Below are 21,086 nucleotides of genomic sequence, written 5' to 3' on the forward strand. Positions count from 1 at the left end.
TGAAACTCATAAAAACGATGATGATGATGATGATGATGAGTGGAATGAAAATTGCCTTCGAATCATACAGCCGTTATATTTGAGCTTTAGACCAAGCGCGAACAGTAATTAGGGTAAGCAAAGGGGAAGTAAAGACAGCCCGCTCGTCAGCTGCGATTTCGCTGTCAGTTTTGAAAGAGCAGACCAATTGAATTCCGAGTAGGATTGGATGCATATTGGTTTTAACTGATGCCTACGGTCAACATGATCAAGTTCATCATGGTGAAACTCGCGTGAGCTTTGAGATATGCAGGCACAAACGACGTTTAATCAATGGTTCTTTTTTTACTGATCATTCATCGTCTATTTTATAATTCTGAGGTTCACGGAGGAACTCAAGCAACTTTTGTTTTGATCGTGAATTTGTTGCATCTTGGTGTCCGGTCTTGGAATACATCGCCTTACTTCTCGTGAGGCTTGTTTTGTTGACACATATTGCCTATCTTGGCACATGTGGTAAACACCACACACTAAACTTCTGGGAGTATAAAAATATTCGTACATTTCGGAATAACGTATCGCGTCCTTTGTTAGCAGAAAAAGATAAGTAATTGAGTGGCTTGTGACGACAGACATGAATAAAGCCAACAGTCAGTGAAACCGATGAAAGCGTGGAGGAATATTTTCTTTATGAACTTCACGTGTCTATCAAGAAAAATTAGTACTGTAAGCGTTTATCACCTGAAAGATAATTGATTGAAAAGTAAAACGAATTACGAATTACCTTTCAGGTAAGAATAATAGCAGTAATAATTTTACATTGATCAACAATAAAATGAAAAAATAAAAATAGAAATATTCTTTTATGCTCTCCTCAGTTTCATATGTTTAACGAATTCCTAAAATATAACAAATTGGGCAGCGACTGGTCAAAATTTGGAACGCCTTTTAAGAGTTCTTGATTGTGGCCAACTCTTTAGATTTCACCTGCAGCTTCCCTTATCTATCATGACTCTGTAAATCTCAAGAAATGAAAAACTAAGCGCGGCTTATGCCGAAGGCACTTTGTTTCGAGCGGAAGTTCCCCCTCTGAGAGCCACCGACACTATGGAGGTTATTCTGTAACTTGTGGTTTAAGAACAGAAGAGTGTACCTGTGGTTATGAAGAGGCGCTTTAAACTCCATAAAAAGTTTTTGCTCCCTCTCCTTTTTACTACTTGCACAAGCGGTGGCGGGTCATAGGCGGGTCAATGGCACCACGGCACTGCATGAAAACTAAAAAAAAGCAACGTTTAGTTGCACAAACGCTCTGCTGGCAATCTGTAGTGCAAAGCAGTTCCCTGAAGCTGGCCGAAGGACTATCTGCTTCGGATCCTTCGCTGTTAGTTTTTATCTTCCTACCTTTTCCTTAATGGCTAAAGCTATCTAGTTACATATTTGCTTTCCTCGCGGCAGTCATGAGTAATGTTAGTTATGAGTTGAAGCCACTTTCTGAGCAAAATACGCTTTGTTCTAAATGCTTGAGTGTTCATTACATTTTTTTGTTTGTCCGTCATATGAGCACGAATGAGCAACTCGAACTGCTTCTCTTTTTTTCTTAGGTGCCGAATATAAATGAATGTAATGGTAGCGTCAGGGTTAGTAATTAGTAACCAGAGATGCCTTTAAGGGTCAGGGACCAACCGACAAAGCTATAAGTACTTCTGCACCCTTCAGACTACTAAGTGATCGATGGGCGCCGGTGTGTTGACCAGCCCTGATATTTTAACGAACGATGGTCAGGGCGGGGTTTTGCTATAGGCCCACAAGCTCTCCATTGGCGATAGCCAGCGATATGCCAGTTAATACGTCGGCCAACATGGCACTAATCCTAGGAATAGAAAAGCACGAACGAGTTTCCCTCACTGGCTCCCGTTTTGTAAGCCAGCCACTTTTCGTTTCCAGCGGCTTGTCTCAATCCCTGCTATTGTATACCTATGTGCACTCACATTCAGCGCTCACTCACACCGAATTTGGCAAGCTTTCCATGGGGTTATTTATCGAAACATTAAGCATGCTTCAGAAAAAAATCCTTGCTCTCCTAGTGATCATTGTGCGAAAAAAATGAAAATTTGTCTTATAGGCCTTAATGTCTCCTTAAAGTGAAACTCATAAAAGCGATGATGATGATGAGGGAGAACAAAAATTGCCTTCGAATCATACAGCTGTTATATTTTAGCTTTAGACCAAGAGCAAACGGTAATTTTAGTAAAAAAATGCGAACAATGCGCTAGCACTAGGCATTCTCCTTGCCTTTAATTGCATCTCTTACACTTACTTATTTTCTCCCCATTTTTATTACATACTTTTCGATGTATTTCTTTGTTCAAGAAATTTCCCTTTTACAACTTTGCAGAGCAAACTACTGAGCCATTTTGCGGTGTTCTTTGCTGAGTTATTTGTAGAAATTTCGATTTTTGCTGAGACATGCTTAGTCATTTCTATTTACTGTGTCATTCTTATTAATTTATACTTTTGTTAAGTCACTCGTGGTCATTATCAATTTTACAGAGATTTTTTTTTGGGGGGTGGGGAGGGTTCTTTTCCTGTAGCCACCTCTCGGCCTCTCTCTCCTCTCATCAGAAAGTGGAGAGGAGAGATTGCCATCTCTCCCCTTTGCCGCCTGCATGAAGTGACAGCTGGCAGATGAAAAATGTACAAAATACACTACACCAACGTACGTCGGACACTTTCTTTATGCACGGTGGGGCTTCAAATGCTAGCTCATTAATAAATGCGCGGCACCAAAATTATCATCCATACCAGTATGTGTGCCCACGGGGAGGCAGGCAGCAGAATAGAATGTTATGGACCCTTTAGCATACAGAAGTGGGGCGCATAATATATTCACAGCCAACATTTCCTTGTTGCTTTTCCTGCAGAAGAAGCGCAAACAGGTGTGATTGGTCGGGACGCGTGTGTATGCTGGCCGATAGCAATGGCCGGGAACGAGAGAGCGGAAGTTACAGCCAATTTCACTGATTAGTGCACAAACGAGAGAATTCGCACCCTGGTTAGCTGCTGTGAGCTGCCATCTCTCTAACGCTGCGAAGTATTTGTGCTACAAGGTATGGAGAGAGTAGAAAATTTGCTTCTTTCTTTTTTAGTGGATAACAAATTCTTGTTCCGAGACGCTCTGGCCCGAACAAAAATCTTAGCTTGATAAAGACGCCTGCCTTTTTGCTCTTTGTCCAATTTTAGTTGCATCTGAAAGTGTCGATATAATTTGGACGTGTTTTTGTCTCATTTTTTCTGTCTGGGTGCTTAACTCGCTAACAGCAGCGCTACAACTAAACATGCGAAAACGCGAAAATTCATGGAACAATTTTATTTAAACATATGAATAAATTTCAGCTTATGTTGTATTTAATTTAGTTTTTTGTCTCGAACGTTTGTGTCCGATCTATTTCACCGCTCTTTAATGTTATGTTAGTGCAATCAGAGAAGTGATATATTATTTCGATTTACTGCTTCTAGAACCTCAGTGTGCTCTAGTGAGTGAGTTTTGAAGTTAATCTGCGCAGCCTATTAGCCCTCATTACATTCACGTTACTATATTAGGTTTAGGAAAATGCTATTTGCAAATCTTAGTGCTTAACAGCCTAACGCGTCATATTTTCGAAAGCCAAGCAACATTAGGCAAGAAATCGCGATAAATTCTGTGAGGTTCTGCTGGGGTGGGGAACGGAGAATTTCGCGCCAAAGGTACAATCACTGGCAGGGAATATGGTGACTTTCTAGCTTTCGTTATTAAAGGGACTATTATTAAGGTAATCATTTTGCCAACACTTAAGTGCCGTTGCGAAAACAAGCTTAATATATCTGCAGAGCTAAGCCTTGTACTTATCAGGCGCATGTTGCTTTGCAGGTGATCTAAGATGATGGCAAAGGCTTACTCACACCAAAGAAAGACAATGGCGGAAGAGGATTTCACTGGCTTTCATACAACCAGTGAACACCATTCTGCCTGTGATAAGCTTAGTTGTCTTCGAGCACCCCATAGGAGGAGAAAGAGACGCGTAAGCACTAAAAAGGAAACGATGAAATGGAGAAAATTACATAGGTACTGACAAGGTGAAAGCTGCAGGGAAGCCTACGCAGTGGCAGAGCACGGAAGATGAAATTTGTGATAATGACTGTGACCTAGAACTCAAAACAAGATAAGTGAAAATGTTTGTGTGCTGCAAGCGCGAACGGAGTTTCGCACCGAGTTTGCGTACCTGCATTGTAATAGCAGTCAAGTGGCTTAGGTTTCCAACTTGGCTCAGTCACGACACCTTTTATCACAGCCTTCCTATAAATTCACCAAGCAATATTTTTCACTGAAGGAATACCGAATAAATTTCTAATTTCATCCTACAGCCGCTACGCCAGCTCTCCGGCTAAAGAAAAGGGGACAGCTGGACCTCCAATATAGGGAGTACGTGAAGCGTTCTTAGAACGGAACATAAATGCTCTGATTAAAAATCATAGTCACGTATATATAATAAGCGCATCAGTATACCGACGAGAATCTATGTTCGGGCGCTTTTCTAACCAACGGTGGACATAGGTATACCCAACAATCCTCGCTGTAAGTGTTTTAGATTGTCAAGTGCTGCTACTCCTAGCATTTAAAGGTAAACCTCGAGAAAGTGCCACAGAGAAGCTTTCTGGGGCTCACTTCCTTGTGACGCTCATCATCCAGCCTCCTATCGTGAATGCAGACTGCTGTAGCATATACTTTTGTTAGCCTGGTAGCAATGTAATGGTCTCCATACTGTTTACGAATTTTTGTGACCGCAAGTGCCAGTCTTATGCTCGGGAATTTTGCATTAATAAACATATAAAGACACATGACGAACTTTAGTTGATCTTGTTTGCACTGGCACCTTTCTTGAGGCGGCCATTGTGGAGAGGCTCCTGAAATTGAAGCTTCTTTTTCCTGTGTGCATTTGTCAGCATGAATCGCATATTTCTCCAGTTTTCTTGAAGTTTTCTCTCAGTTTTTATAAACTGTTTCACTGGTCCATAACATAACTGTACACTCGCACCTGGTTAATTAACGGGGCAAGAATGCGATTTCAGTGAGCATTTTTAAAGCAGAATTTGATCGTTCAGAGCACCAAACTATTGTGAGGGCAATCTTTCAGAAGCTATATACAGAGAGACGCTTCGTGCTATGCACATGGACAGCATGAAGTGAGCAACCACACTTGGCTTAGAACAACGTCTTCGAGATAATGTGCATTAATTTAGACAGCGGGAGCGGGAGTTGCGCTGTTGTTCTGCTTACTATAGAAGTACCTGACACAGTGATGGTAACACGACAGGCGCGAACATTTACGGGAGAACCATTACCACATCACGCGCTTCCTGCAGTGCTCCACAGTGCACGTTCCATGATATCTCAACATTACAAACACTGGATATGAGGCTGTCATAAAAGAGCAGCAGGTAATAAAACTGCTCTCTGCCGATTTCTTGAAGACATATCGCGCTTTGCGCCTCTATCATTCCGCGTGTGCGACACAGTGAAGTTTTGTCTCCTTAAGACTGCACCGATATCGGGTACGGCTCTTCGTCGTCGTCACAGTCAAAACACGTCCGAGAGGCGGGAGTCCTTTCTGCGAGCCACAGCTTGCGAAGTCCGCACGCTGGAGGGCCGGTTGCAGGAGAGCTCGTGGCGCGCGGCACTTGCGGCGGAACGGCGACGGCCACCACTGGCCCCGTCACAACAGCACCAGCAGCAGCATTGACGTCGGAACAGGATAGACTTGAAGCCCATGCGAAACTTGCTGTTGAAAAAGGCGTACAGGATGGGGTTGATGCAGCTGTTTGAAGCCCCCAGCCACTGGGCCACCGGCGCGGCCACCTCGATGAGCGACTGCTCAAGACTGCCGTCTGCCAGCGGCTCCCCAATCTTCAGCCGAGCGAATATAGCGTACAGGGGCAGCCAGGAAATGGCGAAGACCACGACCACCACGAGCAGCATCTTGGCCACCTTGATCTTGGAGCGCTGGATGATGTTTTCGACGGCGAAGTCGTGCGCCTCGCCAGGGGGCCGTCGGCGCCACACCTTGAGCCAGATGAACACGTAGCAAAGGGTGATAACGCATAGAGGGAGCAGATAGCACAGGACCAGGTTGGCCACGACGAAGTAGAGCACTCCCATGCCTTCGGTGGGCCAGTCTTCGCGGCACACCTGCAGCGTTGTCTCGCTCTCGGTCAGCATGGGCATGAGCCGGAAGAAGAAGGTCCACGGCAGCGTGATGGTCAAGCTGAACGCCCAGATGACGGCGATCACGACGCGACACGCCCGCAGGCTGATCTGCCGTTTCATGGGGTAGCAGATGGCGTAGTACCTGTAAAGGAGAAGCCGAAAGAGAGCGCTGCATTAGGGGCATCATACGCTCGATTCAACATTTGCGAATGCGTTCGCAGAACGGCTTCACAGAAGAAGAGACAGTTTCGCTTGAACTGTAAGCCGCACTTGGAGCACTTGGTTGAAATTCACCCCTCTCTGCACGTCCAGTGGGAAAAGGACCTGGGTCCGTATTCCGAGTTTGTGTCATAATAAAAAAGCGTCATAATGTGCCGCAGTGGCCACACCTGATTGGTCGAAACGCCGGAAGCGGATGTGGTGGCTCGGATGCACCGAAAAGGGTCGAAGAAACTGGACGGTGACGTAAAACATAGCGTAAGCTGCTCAAGGACGGCGGACATGGCGGCGCGCTCTCGAGCGGAGCCTCTCGCTTCGAAGGGAACTCATCGGTGTTACTGCGTTTTTCGGCACGTGAACTGGTAATAGACCGAATACGGGGTTTTCGATAAGTCTTATCTTGCCTGTAAAAAATTAGACGGACGATAAATTTGGCCTGCTTTAATTTCGTTGGGCGATTCGGTAGCTCCTAGGACTAACGAGCACCGGCTTGTTGTAGAAATTGTTCTCTTTATTCAAACCGGATGGCGCCACTATCACTGGAGTCATCTCGTTTGCGTACGTGAAATGATGTAACATCGACCATAATTTCCCGCAGAACGCTTGCGTTTACTGTAGTTTACTGCACGCAAACGTGCATTTCCTATTCTAGAACTCTCTATTAGCTGTGGAAGCGTCCTGCATCATGATCGCATATAATGCTTGGCAGCGCCGCGTGAAACCGCTCATATGCACGGATGGTCAGTTGCCAGCGGCGCGCTACTACACCGACGCGTTTAGCATGCCATATGCGGCATTCTTACGGCGTTTCTATCGGTGTAACTCCGGGCGGCAAACGGGGGTGTTCTCGACAGCCGCGGTGGTGTGGTTCTGCATTAAGCTCGCGAGTTAGCTTGCAAGTTAGTTTTCGGGCGTCAGTGCGGGCATGCGTGCACTTCGTACCATGGCGAAGCTACGAAAACTTCGTCTGCGAAGTCTCCCAACGCATATATGAAGAGAAACACAGCAAGAAGATTTTTTTAGCTCATCCCTTTTATTTACTTGCTGCAGAAAAATTAAAAACCTAAACACAGCATCTCGTGGTTCTCGCAGTGAATGCATAAAAGGAATTAAAACATGTTCGTGTTCTGTTTGCATTTCGGTATTATTGCTCGACTTGTGATATGTTTCTGTAATCCACTCCTGCTTGGGCCTCACGGCCTGCAGTATGTATAAATAAAATAAATTACCGTGTGCGCAACCGTCCGATCACAGCACCAACTTATGTTCAGCGATGTTGCAGACGGCAAGTCGTCACGGTGTCTTGCTTCAGCACGGCACGGAGCGCGCATTGTGCTGCGATTGAGTGCATGACACAAATTTTCCTCTCCCTATCCTTTTACCCTCAAGATAAATGTAAAACGCCATGGCGTGCGAACAAGCTAGCTGCCTTTTATTAATCATCAACGATCGACGGCTGCAGCGGCCGCCTTCTGTCGCTGAAAAGCCATGCGTAGTTGCGTACAATATTTTCTTCTTAAATACACCCCCGGCCTTTACGGTCCAGCAAACAGTATCTGAAATATTGTTTCTTTTTGTTGAAGTCCATTTGGTAAATAAAGCAGCTCTGATATTACCCTTTACAAAAGGAATCCGATGCGGAACTAAACTTGTGGCTGGATTTTTCTTTCGCATTGGTCGCGTTCCATTTCTCGGCAAAGAGCAATAGTGCCGCTGGACGTTTCGCTGCGGCAACCGCAACGCAGTGACATCCTGCCGCCGCTCGCAGTCGAAACCAAACCGACATCCGCTTCCGGTGTTTCGACCAATCAGGTGGGGCCGCTGCGGCAGATTATGACGCTTACTATTACGACACAAACTCGAAATTCGGCCCCTGATAATTACAGTGCTTCCCTTGAGCTGATGGAATCATGAAAAAAGCAAAAGACTGTTCCTGAACCACGGACGGTACAAGATAACAATTATATTTACACAATTTTAGTCTGTTATTTTAGGTTACTGGCAGTCTTCGAGGGTAGCGTGGCCGTGCCGTCGTGTTATACAATACGAAGGGCAAAAATAACCGCAGTTGCTTGCTTCGAAACTGCGTAACTGTGCGCTCAGTGAAACACTTAAGTGCATTCGGAAAACGTGAAACAAAGTACATTAGCTGTTCTTGCGAAAGAAAAATGAATCCCATCAATTGTGCGTCCCGGTGTTCCAAAGTTATATTCTAATTTGAGCATGGCGGCCTTACATAGAACGACGAAGTTATTTTCACACTCTGCAGTTTACCTGCTCGCCACTCCTTGTTTGCTGTTTCAGGCGCTTCCCTGGCGAGCCAGGAACGAGCCAACTCAATTTTGGATCTCGAAAACATGTTTTCCATTCCTTCGAAGGACAGCGCTGAAGATTGTAATTTTCCATTTATGCCACCGCAACACTAAACGAAAATCGCTTTTTTTTAGAAACTTGCAGAAAACGCTGCAGAATTGCGTACACCCTCATATTCTTACTGTCTCACTAACTCTGTCAATAATTGTATTTTTAATAACAAGTAACCTCAGCATGCGCGCTTCCCCGGGTTTTTTCTGCTATGGTCAAAGGGTTCCTGAGAGTTTCGTACTTCTGACAATTGGAAAGATCCCTCTCGCCCCTTCACCTCACCCCTCTACATTATTCTCCGTCTACAGTAATAACATTTACATTTGCCTCGTTACGGTAGTAGATCGTCGGTTATTTGCTCTCCAAATTATATGCCCTGCTCATGCAAATCTTCGTCTTAATATTCGCTGCGATCTCGCCAGGTTGGGTTTGCTTTGCTACTCCTGACACTCCGCTATGTCCTCAAGGTCACACCAATCCCTTTCCTTTGTAATGCTCGCTGCATTTTCCTCAGTTATCCCGCCACGCTTCGACATTCGTCGGGAACGCTGTATAGCTGTGTGGGGACAGAATGAAATAGATATATAACTTTATATTTGAGGGGTGCAAATCACGCGCTATTTATCACTCAGGAGCGTGTGTCAAATGCATTTTAAGCCTTTATTGTGCTTCACATCAATTTTATTTTGCCATATCTTTACGTGCCAACAACTCGGCAAAAGCACATGTTCTTGTTCGACCCTGACTTCCAATTTTTCAGTATCTTTTTTGCAGTTTTTTTCTCATCTTGGCTTCCAGGACTGTGTTTCCTATCAGTCGTTGAAATTAATCTCTAGACGTGACGGTTAAAACAATCCTGTCGGAAAAGGAGTTCTGTGCTTAACTTTTAGTCTCAAGCCAATGATACTTCTCGTATACACCCAGCAAATACAACAAAGGACGTCTCTATCTGATCCCCTTGCTATTATGTAACCTGCTCGCTTCTGTTATGAGGAAATATGCTCCTGGTGCAGCCCCTGGGAATATTTCCTGCACGCGTGGCAGATATAGTACGTTTGATTTTTCAACACTTCGAATGCGCAGTGCTTACGCGGCCACACAGGTTTCCGGTGACATTTTTTACGCATTAGATGAACGCCATATTAAATGGTTCATGCCTGTAACTACGAAACCACGAAGTTACTTCGGATGGGAAATTTGTATGCTGTGTGAATATGATGATGGCTCTGTGAACATAACGTTACCATGCAACACGCACATTATTTGGCTAACTGCTGTACATGGACGCTGTTTCATAACGATTCGTTTTTCTCTTCATTCGTGCCATTAGCATCAGAGGCCACCGCACATGAGGTCAGCTAACAACCCAGTTAGCTAGCATGAATTATCGCTTCCAAGTCTCCTCAGACAGTATTCCTTCGCAAACTAGCGTAACAAGAAAATATTCATTCATAGCCGTCGCCCCTGTCGTCACGTACTGACATAACGGGGCAAAGTTGGTGTTCAATTTTGCTGGAAAAAGTTCTTTTTGGAATCCTGTCTGGCAGATCTTTGAGAAGACTGGAACGGCCACAACTGGTATATGCACTGGTCTATATCGTCATTAAGATCTATATTTAAGAACTTTTTTCAAATGGGACTTCAATATTTCTCTCTCTTTTCATTTAGACCTAACGTATAGCCGTTTTTTTTTACAAAACCTCTGTATAACATCCTTTGAGCCTTCACGATTTGTAAAAATAAAAAAGCAAGTCGCTGGCTAAGGTATCAAAGCAAACAAACAAAAGAATGCAGAAAAAAGCACGAAACATGCCCCTTGGTACATACAGAAGACACGCAAGCTCCTTCCTAGAATTAGTTAGCAAAGAAGTGGAAGCCAAGGAGAGTGTCCAGAGGCCGAACTGACAAATCATCTCGCGCTCAAGAACTGTTCGGCACATGATCACACCACATCTTCGGCAATGACTATTTTGCCGCTTCGCGGCACCAAAAACAGCCGCCCATTCACGTGTACATCTAACCCACAAAAGGCATAAAAAATCACCTCCCTGATTAGCTAGCGCGGGCTGCAGTCTTCACTGCAGGGCCAGTAAGTTGTGAGACCGAGTATGGCACCACTACTCTTTTTTGCGCAACACCCTTTCGCTTAGCAAAAGACGTGTGCTGAAAAGTGGGATAAAAAACGCCGTTCTCGGGAAAACTTGAGACGCTTCTTTTGGAAATGCTGCGGCAACGTCGAACAGAAAGGTACGTTGACAGGGATTATGGCAAAAAATTTGCCCGAATCAATGAAACGCGGTACTCGCGGGCAATCACTTCTGTTGCAACATAACCAGCAATTGCGAAAACCTACCGCGCGCAAGGGAACGGTGCGCGATCTGTCCTCGCCCGCAGTTACAAGCGGTACCCGCAGAAAAGAACGCAGAGCAAAAAAGAAGAGAGAGAAAGCAAATACAGTGCGGTATAGATTACGAGAGAGCCGCTCAGACGCGACACTGGATATGTCAGTGTCAAGTCGACGCAGACGGGTTGTCTTGAAATTCTCTTTGAAGTGCAAGGGAACCGTCTGGCGAAGGTAAAGAAAAAAAGGGCAACGCACGCCAAGACACGAAGTAACACAGAACTTTCCAAGACTGATCGTTGCTCTGAGAAGAGCGCTCTTTCCCCCAGGCAATAGGAGGAAAGGTTGAAAAAAGGAGGCGAACAATGAGGGAGACGTTGTAGGACAGAATTCTATCTTCAACCGCGGGATTGCGCTGCTGCGCGGTGCGCCGTTGCTCCACGTGCGGGGAAACTGGTCCGCGAGTGAAACTCTGGCCGACCGAGGTGGTGGAATAAACAGGTCGGGCCAGATGGCCCACTGAGCTTTGTTTACCCACCGAGCTCGGCGAATAAACAGGACCAGGCGCCTCCGACTTGTAAGCGGACGGGTCGAAACAAACGGACCGCCCGCCCCGATCCCGCAGCCCCGCCAAGACTCCGGGCAAAGAACTCGGTAGCCCAGAAACCGCACCAGGAAACTCCAGCGCAAAGCAAACAGGCATTGTTCTCAGCGCAGAGTGGTTGCCTGTTTTACTTGCGTTTGCCTATCCGGTAGCGCTGCTTCTTTCACTATCATTATCTTTACATTTTGAGCATTTCGCGAGTGCAAATGTCCCTTGTCATCTGCTGTGTCCTTTCAGTCTTAGTATCCACATGCTCATGCTTGATGTTAAGAGAACCAGAAGACGCTGCTTATGTACCAAAGATGCGGCGTTGAGGGAAGATGGTGGGCGCTGCTCTTGACTCAGATGTGGAAACGTTCGGACAGGATGTTGGAAAGACCGCAAACAAGTGGAGGTATTGTGTTGACTCGCGACTCAAGCGAGCAGCATGTTCGCGGGAAGATTGCAACGAAAAAGGAAAGAACAAGCTTAACAACGCAAGGTGAAGAGACCGCTCTGAAGCGTGGTTGGTGCTGATTACTCGAGCCATTTTTGTGGCAGTTGCGGTGCGTGTAGCTTAAGCTAGTCACCGGGAGAGGTGTAGAGCCCGCTTATAGATAAAACTTGAGAGATTAAAATGTTGCGTCGGAGAAGCTTACACATTTAATGTGTTTGGTATCCCTTTCAATCGCCTCATTCCCAGTAGCATTCACCCTAGCGCAGCCACACGGCTGTAAGAAAGTTGTACAGCCTTGACGGAAACTCAGAGACGCTGAGAAGGTCTGATGTGATAAACTGCGCAAGCAAAATGAACTTTTAGAATGGTGCTTTTCCACTTGATACTCGTCGACCTGATTCGTTTCCATTTGTTGCTTGCTTTTCCCGTTTGTCCTGTCCTATTGCCTGAAAGTTGTGCCAATTGATTTCGCTTCACTTTGGCTGACTTTTATGGCTGGCTCATGATTTTGCGCTTTACATTTGCTGCATTTACATTCGCTTTGCTTTGTCTGTCTGTATGGCTCACTAATGACTTTTCGAGCTTTTAGATTTCTTTCATTATGCATATTTTGCCATGCGCTTCGCGCTCGCCACTCGCTTGGGGCCGTCTCTGCGCCCGCCTCCCTCGCGCCTCTCGTCGGGAAGTAGCTCTCGCGCTCGGCTTGCTGTAGTCGCCGGAGGTCACTAGGAGGCCACGCAGAGACACCCGCCGGAATTTTCGCCCAATTACTGCTTGCACAGTAAAAAAAAAAATTGTTGTGTTCCGGCAATCGAACCCAGGAATACCACTCAGCAGTCGCTCTACCAACTAAACTAAACACTGGAAGATTACCCATGCAAACGCTTCTTTCATATTCTCTTCGTTCATTTTCGGTGAAGGCTTGCACCGTTACAAGCCCTTGGGCCCGAAGCGGCACAGCCGGCCAGATCTGCGCTCCCCATAAAAATGTGACACCTCTGATCGCCGGTTCACAGCGTCCTTTCCGGCCTTCCTCTGGCACCAGTCACTGGCACCTCACAGAGGACGAACTTAAACTCGGCGATGAGCAAAGAACGTGAGCGGCATTGCGCCTGTTCCCGCGCGGCCCCTGCGAGCGTTCCCCCCAAAATGTTTGAAATTCGTAAGCCTACTGCGTCCATTCGAGCTGTGTTTCCTTTCTTGTTTTGTTCACGGCAGTAAATGATTTTCCGCTACCATTTGACGCCCTTGCTCCGCGTGTTGTTTGGAGAATGCAGTGGGCGCTGAAAGACATAAAAAAGGTTATCAAAGAACGACTGACGACTTTGCTATAGAGGCCCTGGAACTCCCACTTTCTCTCTTCCTTCTTTCACTGCCTCCTTCCTCCCTTTCCTCACAGCGTGGTTGAGGTAGGTGCCCACCGAGATGTGAAATTGGTACTGCGCCTTTCACTTAATCAAAACGAATTTATCCACCTGGATAACATTCGCAGTTTTTCATTGCGACATGGAACATCAGCTTCGTGGAAGCCAAATAAATTGAATCGCACAAATATTTTTGCTTTACTCTCACAATCATGGCCAAATTCTTTCTGAGTATTAAGAACACATACTGGAGAAGTTATCTATGCAGCTGCTACGGCTGCCGGGGCGTTTTAGTTTAATATGATCAACCGTTTCTCTAGAAGAATTTAAAAGAATTTTTTTTTTCAGTGCACTCGTACCAACAATTATCGCTATTAGAAACTCACTCTGTTGAAATGTAAATATATTTATCTTTCTAATGAGCTAAAACTTGTTCTGCTAGCAAAAGCGGGAGGATGACAGCGATCGCGCAAAATAATTAAAAATTACCAGCAGCCGCGAATGTTCTAAAGAACATTTCTTCAGTACAAGAGAAATCCACCGTTATGAAAAACTGTGAAAATTTGAGCACAGCTATACTTGTCTACCCTGTAACAACCAGCTAATAATATAGCACCTTGTGCGCTAATTCAACAACAGTCGCTAACATTTCATGGTCGAGTGCATATTGCAGCTTAGGCGGCCATGCTCCAAAACTGAGTGACAAAAGGTCAACAGCGTTTGGGTACACAATTGTTGTGCCGCCGTGGCTCAGTTTTGTGCTAAAATGCTGTGCAAAACTGCACAATGGTTTGCTTTGCACGCTATCATCCAGGCGCCGTAAATTCTTTCACTTCGTATTCACAGAGGAGAACGGTTGTCTGCCCAACTTTTCTGCAGAACTCCCTGCCATTTCTGATGCTGTAATTTCAGAGACTGGTGTTTTTAACTTGTTTTTGAACCTTGATCTTAAAAAATCACGAGGTCCCGATAACATACAAAACACTTTATTGAAGCGCTATGCGGAGTGGTGCGCAAAGTTCATGACAGTAATATTCACCAGATCTTTACATGATGGTTCTTTACCGGATGACTGGAGGACCAGCCGCGATTAAACCTCTACACAAAACCGGAAAAAAAAACCCACATCGAGAATCCCCGACCTATATCTCTAACGTCGACCTTATGTAAAATTTTGAGAACATATAATTCATAAACATATTTTAGGCTTTTTGGAAGAGCACAAAGTACTTACCGATTTTCAACATGGTTTCAGGCGTGGGTTTTCTACAAGTACACAGTTAGTTGAAACTGTGCATGACTTTGCTCAGTCTATTAATCAGGGAAAGCAAACAGCCGCAATATTCATGGATTTTCGCAAAGCATTTGATAAGGTGTCACATAACAAACTAATTCATAAATTAAGTTATTATATTAAAAACGACCGGATCCTTACTTGGATTACAGCTTACCTCTCGACCAGGTGTTAATTCGTCACTCTAAACAATATTTCTTCTGGCAGTGTCCGAGTTATGTCTGGCGTCCCCCAGGGATCCGTTTTGGGACCAGTCTTATTTTTATTGTTTATTTATAACATTGAGGCAGATATTTCAGTCCGCGTAAAGTGTTACGCGGATGACTGTATTTCGTATCAAGTGGTGTGTTCAGTTGACGAACAGGTGCGTCTAAACAATGACCTAGCGAAGGTGGTTGCGTGGTGCAACAAATGGCAGATGTACATTAATTTTGAAAAAAAAAACGTCTTAAAAGAACCCCACCCTGCAATTGTCTGTACTAGATCGCGGTATCTATAAATAAAACAAATAAAAAAATAAATAACAAATAAAATTTGATACACATTTCTTGCGCGGGGAACTACATTTGTTGGTCTCCAAATATCAGCTATTTTTTTACTTCCATCATTTCTCTTCCCACGACGGACAAACTTTCCCGGGCTTGAAAAAGAAGGGTAAGGCCCTGTGCAGCCAGCTTTTTCGAACCCTTACGTTCTTTCAGCACATGCATATGAAGCGTGCTGGTCTGCGCGTCCCTTTCCATCCGACATATATCGCTACGTTGCGCTGACTGCCGCCGATGTAGTTTCCCTCTTGAGGTTGCTCACAATTTCCTTACGGCTGACTTCTAACTTTGTGCGCATTCTGCATCGGATTTATTGGGTTGCGTATGCCAACAATAAGAAACGAGGAAATACTAGGATTTTTAAACCGCCTCATAGGGCGTAGCCGCCAAGGCACGCACAAAATACCCACTTCGCCGACGACCGGCCGAGCGCACAGCCTTGAGCGCAGAGCAAAAAATAATGATAATAAATTTAGAAAGGTTGCGACACGTCTCCGTCGCTAGGCTACGGCTGGCATGCGCAGAACGGGCCTCCTGGAAGCTACTGTAACAACCTTTCTCTTCAAGCATGGCGAAGGTTGAGTTCTGGTAACAAAGGGACAGGTTCGGGCGAGTTGGTTGTTCACGCTATGCTTGGCCGCAGCGCGAAATGGACAGCAGGAACACGAACACTGTGCGTGCCCGGTGCTTGCGTTCGTGCTGCCGTTTTCGGGCTGTCAGCAAGCTTAATTTAGTATTAAACTTCAGCGCTTGAACAGGGGGCCCTGGCAATTGCGTTCCTGCACGAAACAGTTCACTCTCGAGACCATTTTTCTGTGCGCGACCCTTCAGCAAAAAGAGGCACTTGCTCGAGATCTGATGCCAACACTCGACACCCACCCAGCGCTACCAGGGCAGCGACAGGAGCAAATACGCTTTCTTCTTCGGCGCTATACTAACTTCTTTTCAAGGTGGTCGTCAAAAGTTCGCGCCATTATTGTTTATTTTCTGCGGGCGTTATATTTTTCATTTGAAAGAGTTTTTCCAAAACTGAGAACTGTCAAGCTGAAGACAAACCACTTCTCCGGCAAGAAAAGTCGCCTGTCAGTAGTAAAAAAAAGGAGAATGAAAAAGGTTCATCTTACCTGTCAATTGAAATGGCCATCAGAGTGTTGACAGAAGCGCAAACGGAAACTCCTTGTAGATACGAGACGCTCTTGCAAACAAAGAGACCCAGGAGCCAAGCTGAAAAGAGAAAAAAAATGAAGACAAGTCAGTACGGCACTGCTTTTCGTAGAGTCCGCAGCATTTTGAATGTGCGTACGAGCGAAAACAAGAGGTTGCTATATTGTTTTAGCTTACAGTACCGTACAGTGAGCCTGGCAGGTTTCTTCACTGCGCAAAACGTGTAATGCCGCAATACCCCAGTTTTTGTCGTTATCAAGGTAATCACATATCACTTCTTTAGGGGCACTGTGTTCACTACAAAAACAATACAGGGTTTTGCATTAAAAACTACATTTGACGTTAAATCGCGCATGGTTCAAAAAGAAGGAACTGTAAATGCTGTTAACCCTAAAAGCTCACAGCGCTGAACTTAATAGCGCGCAAGAGTGTGGAAGGTAAATACGGCTCGACAAATAAAGCACTGCACCAATATTAAAACAAGCGAAAATAAGACTGCAGACGTGCTCGAGGATATTTGGCATTACGCTGTGTGATCTTTTATGCGTAGGATCTCTCTCTTTAACCTTCTTCTTCGTCCTCTTAAGGCCCTTTAACCTCGCTGCCTATCCTCTTCTCCCTCCTCCTCCTCCCGCACAAACGAAAACACAGTATATCGCATTCCATTTTTGACAAGCACTTCTGACGCCGAAGTAGTATGAACCCGTATTCATTCGTAGTACCAAATCGAAGCATGATAAACTTTCTGTAGCAGCTTCCTACTGTTTACGTAACAAAGCTTTGCCGAACCCTGAACAGAACTTTTTGAAACAGGCTCTGCCATTATGCAAACTGGTCCACATAAAATGACAAATGATAATTGGTTTCAGGGTAGAAAAACTACTTTCACTCGCAATTCGGAGTCCCTGGACGACAAATGATGCGCTGTGGTAGCTTCAAAGAGTCAAACTTGTCGAAAGGTATTTTGGGCTGGTTCGAAGAAAAACAATGCACAATGTTTTGTGCAGTTTAATGCCAGCTACTCTACCGCTTTGCAACTGCCGTGTCAGTCTTTCGCTAAGACACAAGATAACCACGCCGCGGCATTCTAGAAGCGAAAGCTTGCCAAGTGGATTTAAAACGCTCGCGACGAAGCAGGCAGGCAGTGGTCATGCAAACAGCATAGAACTCTCACTTCCACGCTTCAAAGGCAGTTCGCGAACTGCCCTCTCGGAAGTCAATGTAGAGGGTGGGATTCTCGCAAAGTACGCAGAACAAGTTGGCGAGTCTCTTAGCTCTACATGACCTGCATATCACAATCTGCAGAAGAATGATCACTTACACTGTTGCGCTTGCACAGTTTAATACACATGCACTGCTGCTTTCTAAACAATAAATAATATCGCGCATTTGGTTTTCATCTGAACTTCAGGGTCTACTGTGACTTTATTGTCGTTTAAGAAAAGGAGCGTGGATTCACGGCTTCCTGGAAGCTCACATAGAGAGAGCGACACTTAACTCAAGGCGAACGCAAAAGCGCTGCTTATAGCACACATTCTCATTCCCTTACAACTGTGCCAAAAGGTGAATACCGTGTGAATGATTACATCCCACTGTCCTGACAGATTCATACGCCTGTATGCTGCGATGGCACGCTCTGCGCATTAAGAATCGTCTGGATTGAAAAGATTTCTTGGAAAGAATTCGATATAAACATTACTGGGGACTCCATGAGATTATAGATTATCGAAGCGTGTCCCTCTTCAAGTTTTGTGATTTGCATTTAATAGCGCCATTGGTGACCAACAAAGCTGAAAATGCAGCGGTCCTGATACAGCCAACAAGATTTTCACCATTGGTTCGCCATGGGACATGGTAGAGAACACGCACCTTGTTGCCAGTATGATGATTTTCCCTCTTGAAATGCGTTCGGAGCTTGATAATACGTCGAGAAGCGATAATACTTCTTAAAGCTTTAATATTTATGCTTAGACATCGTAGGGGACAGCGGCCACGTTGTTAACCGCGACAAGTTTGGGTCAATGATATTCACCTGCCCTTCGCAATCAGCATATGAAAAACCTCACGAAGCCAACTAAACGCATGATAGTTTTGGAAATAGGCAATCGGACAACTGTTCTCCTGAGAACTTTGCTAAGTGCAAGGTTTGCTGCGGCACCACGTATGATTTGGCAGGTTGATCAGAAAGTGCTAGAACGTGAGAATTTTGAATTATCGATTTCCATATTTTATGGAACAACGAGCTGCAAGAAAAGACCTGTGTGTCGAAGGCTGTGGCTAACTTTACGAAAGCGCTTGATATTACTATTCTGGAAATGAGTGCAAACGATTCATTCAGTGAATGTGCATCTTCATAAAAATTTTATATACGGCAATCGCACGCTCTAACATCTAACACAAAAGCATTTCAAGTCAGCCAAATGCCTTCATGGAATTCACATAGTTAGGAGCAAGCATCGCCTGACTGCTGGTAATGATTAAAATTCTGGTAGTTTCATCAATTCAAGCGTGTAGCTTTGAAAACCTAATTCTGCATATTTGATGACCAAGGCCAAAAAATATATCTTGCGTTTTAACGGAATTAGTGCTGCTCTACAACCCTGGAGATCGAATTACGTTGGTGCCAAAGAAACGCACTAGTCATGCTATTTTGTGAATAACTTTGTTCTTTTTTCTGTGCGAATCAATAGATTTTGTGTCCTTTTCCCACCAGTTATACTACACCTCTCAGTATATGCCGAAGCTTCAGCCTTTTCATAATACGCCTGTGCGTGAATCGACTCCATGCTCTCCCATTACTATGTATATTAGCCCGTAGATCCCATGGAAATGATTCTTTGCCGCGGATTGGGCGCTGTGCTTTTAACATTAATTTGCGGATAGTGCAGATGTCAATACCTATAACGTGATTGAAAGCCATTACCAGGCCGCTTCACCAGCACATAACATCGCGTGGGATAGGAAACTAGAAGCCTCCAAGATATTAAACTCAGAGAGTTGAAATCGAAAACCCGCTCTCATATATATCAAAAGCAGCTTTGTGACCAACCGCCATGACTTTGTTTCCGGGACAAGTACATGCGCCAACACTCATGCTACACGCTTTTAGCGCACATGGAAGATCCCAATGAATCTTCCCCGTGGACGCGCTCCTTACTGTGTGTGTTGTGTTACATCTGCCGGCATGACGCTGCAGTCCTGACAACAATCGCACTGTCTTCTATTCGATAACAAAATGAAAACGCACGGGTGACAAACGATTTTCTTACCCCGCTCTTCGCCGGGCTGTCTTCCGAACGCAGTGTTTTATGGCAGATTCGGTGCTCCGAAAATAATAGCCCCGTTCCACCCCAGGATTCCAAGCATCATCTGTTTCTCGTAACCCGCCTGTCTTGAACCGTTCTGTGGCCGACAGTATGGATGAGAAAATCTATTGGAAAAGAAGTGAACAAGTGGTGTCCTGCCATTCTTGACGGTTTGTCACCGCTAGAGAAAGTAATGGCATTCTATATGAACGCGTGCATGTCTTAGTTCAGCACCGCCGTCAACTTCCTCGTCCCTCAAAGAGTACTGTACGCGATGTTTTCAGTTGAAGGCGACTATGTCGCCGGCCCAACATCCTGAAGGAAGAGGAACGTGCTTTGTAAATTATGAGAGGCATAGCTGACGAGGACAGAATAGTCACTGCTCAAGGCGATATTAATCGTCAAATATTTAGGCGCTCGGTTTCCACTGGAGATCTGAAAGTTCCGGAAACGTCCTTTTCACATAACGTTGTTCTTAGGTGAAACGGTCCCTATGGATTTATCCTTTGTTTTTAGGCTTCTAAAGGAAGCAAATGTGTGAACCAAACGGCACACGTTAAAATTTTTAGACCATATAACACAACAGACCTTTTAAACCTTGCGTTTGGCGCATGATAGCCTAAGCTGCTTATGCTCTATAAAACCCAGCACAACTCAGAAAGAAGTTTTGCAGGAATACCAAGACGCGGTGCAAACTGAGCTAGAGTAAAAGAGTCGAGGGCAACCAATTAGTCACTCAATCTAGCTTTATTTACGTGTGCAGGAATAATCATGCGCTCTTGGCACTGCAGGTTTAAAGACAAAATAAAAAAGTGCACATAAATATTACAGGCAGTACAAAAATGAAATAACACAAAAAAAGGATGTCAGTAAAGAACGTCTCTACCGAATGAATGCCCTCAAAATAATTATTTACAGAAAGATATCACATGAACAACATCCACAAGAAAATAAAAAAAAAGCGACCTTTTAGTAAAAAGGCTGATCCACACATACAGCAGAAATACAGTCAACAAACGCGATATGAACAACAAAACGCAAAACACCGCTTCTAGAGTAAAGAGATCAACGAAAACACATAAAAGTGACATTAAATAAGAAAACAGCAAAAATATACAGAAGAAATCCACAAACTAAGTGAAAGCAATGTGCTAGAAAGGCAAAGTTGCACGTAATAAGTTAGAGACGGCTCAGAATCGAACGCTGCCAAGTGCAAACTTAAACGAGGAC

The 21,086-nt window shown here is 44.8% G+C and overlaps 1 protein-coding gene across 1 annotated transcript in view; it reads right to left on the minus strand.

Annotated features, from left to right (window-relative positions):
- Positions 1 to 2,541: 2,541 nt before the first annotated feature.
- The window catches only part of LOC144095679 (neuropeptide SIFamide receptor-like), a 110,011-nt gene continuing 91,466 nt past the window's right edge, over positions 2,542 to 21,086 (minus strand). Inside the window, exons 3-4 of the mRNA XM_077629346.1 lie at positions 16,512 to 16,611; positions 2,542 to 6,362 (exon numbers count right to left, since the gene is read on the minus strand). Of these exons, the coding sequence (XP_077485472.1) occupies positions 5,594 to 6,362; positions 16,512 to 16,611 (869 nt within the window). The 3' untranslated portion in view covers positions 2,542 to 5,593. The remainder of the gene's footprint in view (positions 6,363 to 16,511; positions 16,612 to 21,086) is intronic.

Source organism: Amblyomma americanum, chromosome 1 (genome assembly GCF_052857255.1).
Source record: "Amblyomma americanum isolate KBUSLIRL-KWMA chromosome 1, ASM5285725v1, whole genome shotgun sequence".
Lineage (NCBI taxonomy): Eukaryota > Metazoa > Arthropoda > Arachnida > Ixodida > Ixodidae > Amblyomma > Amblyomma americanum.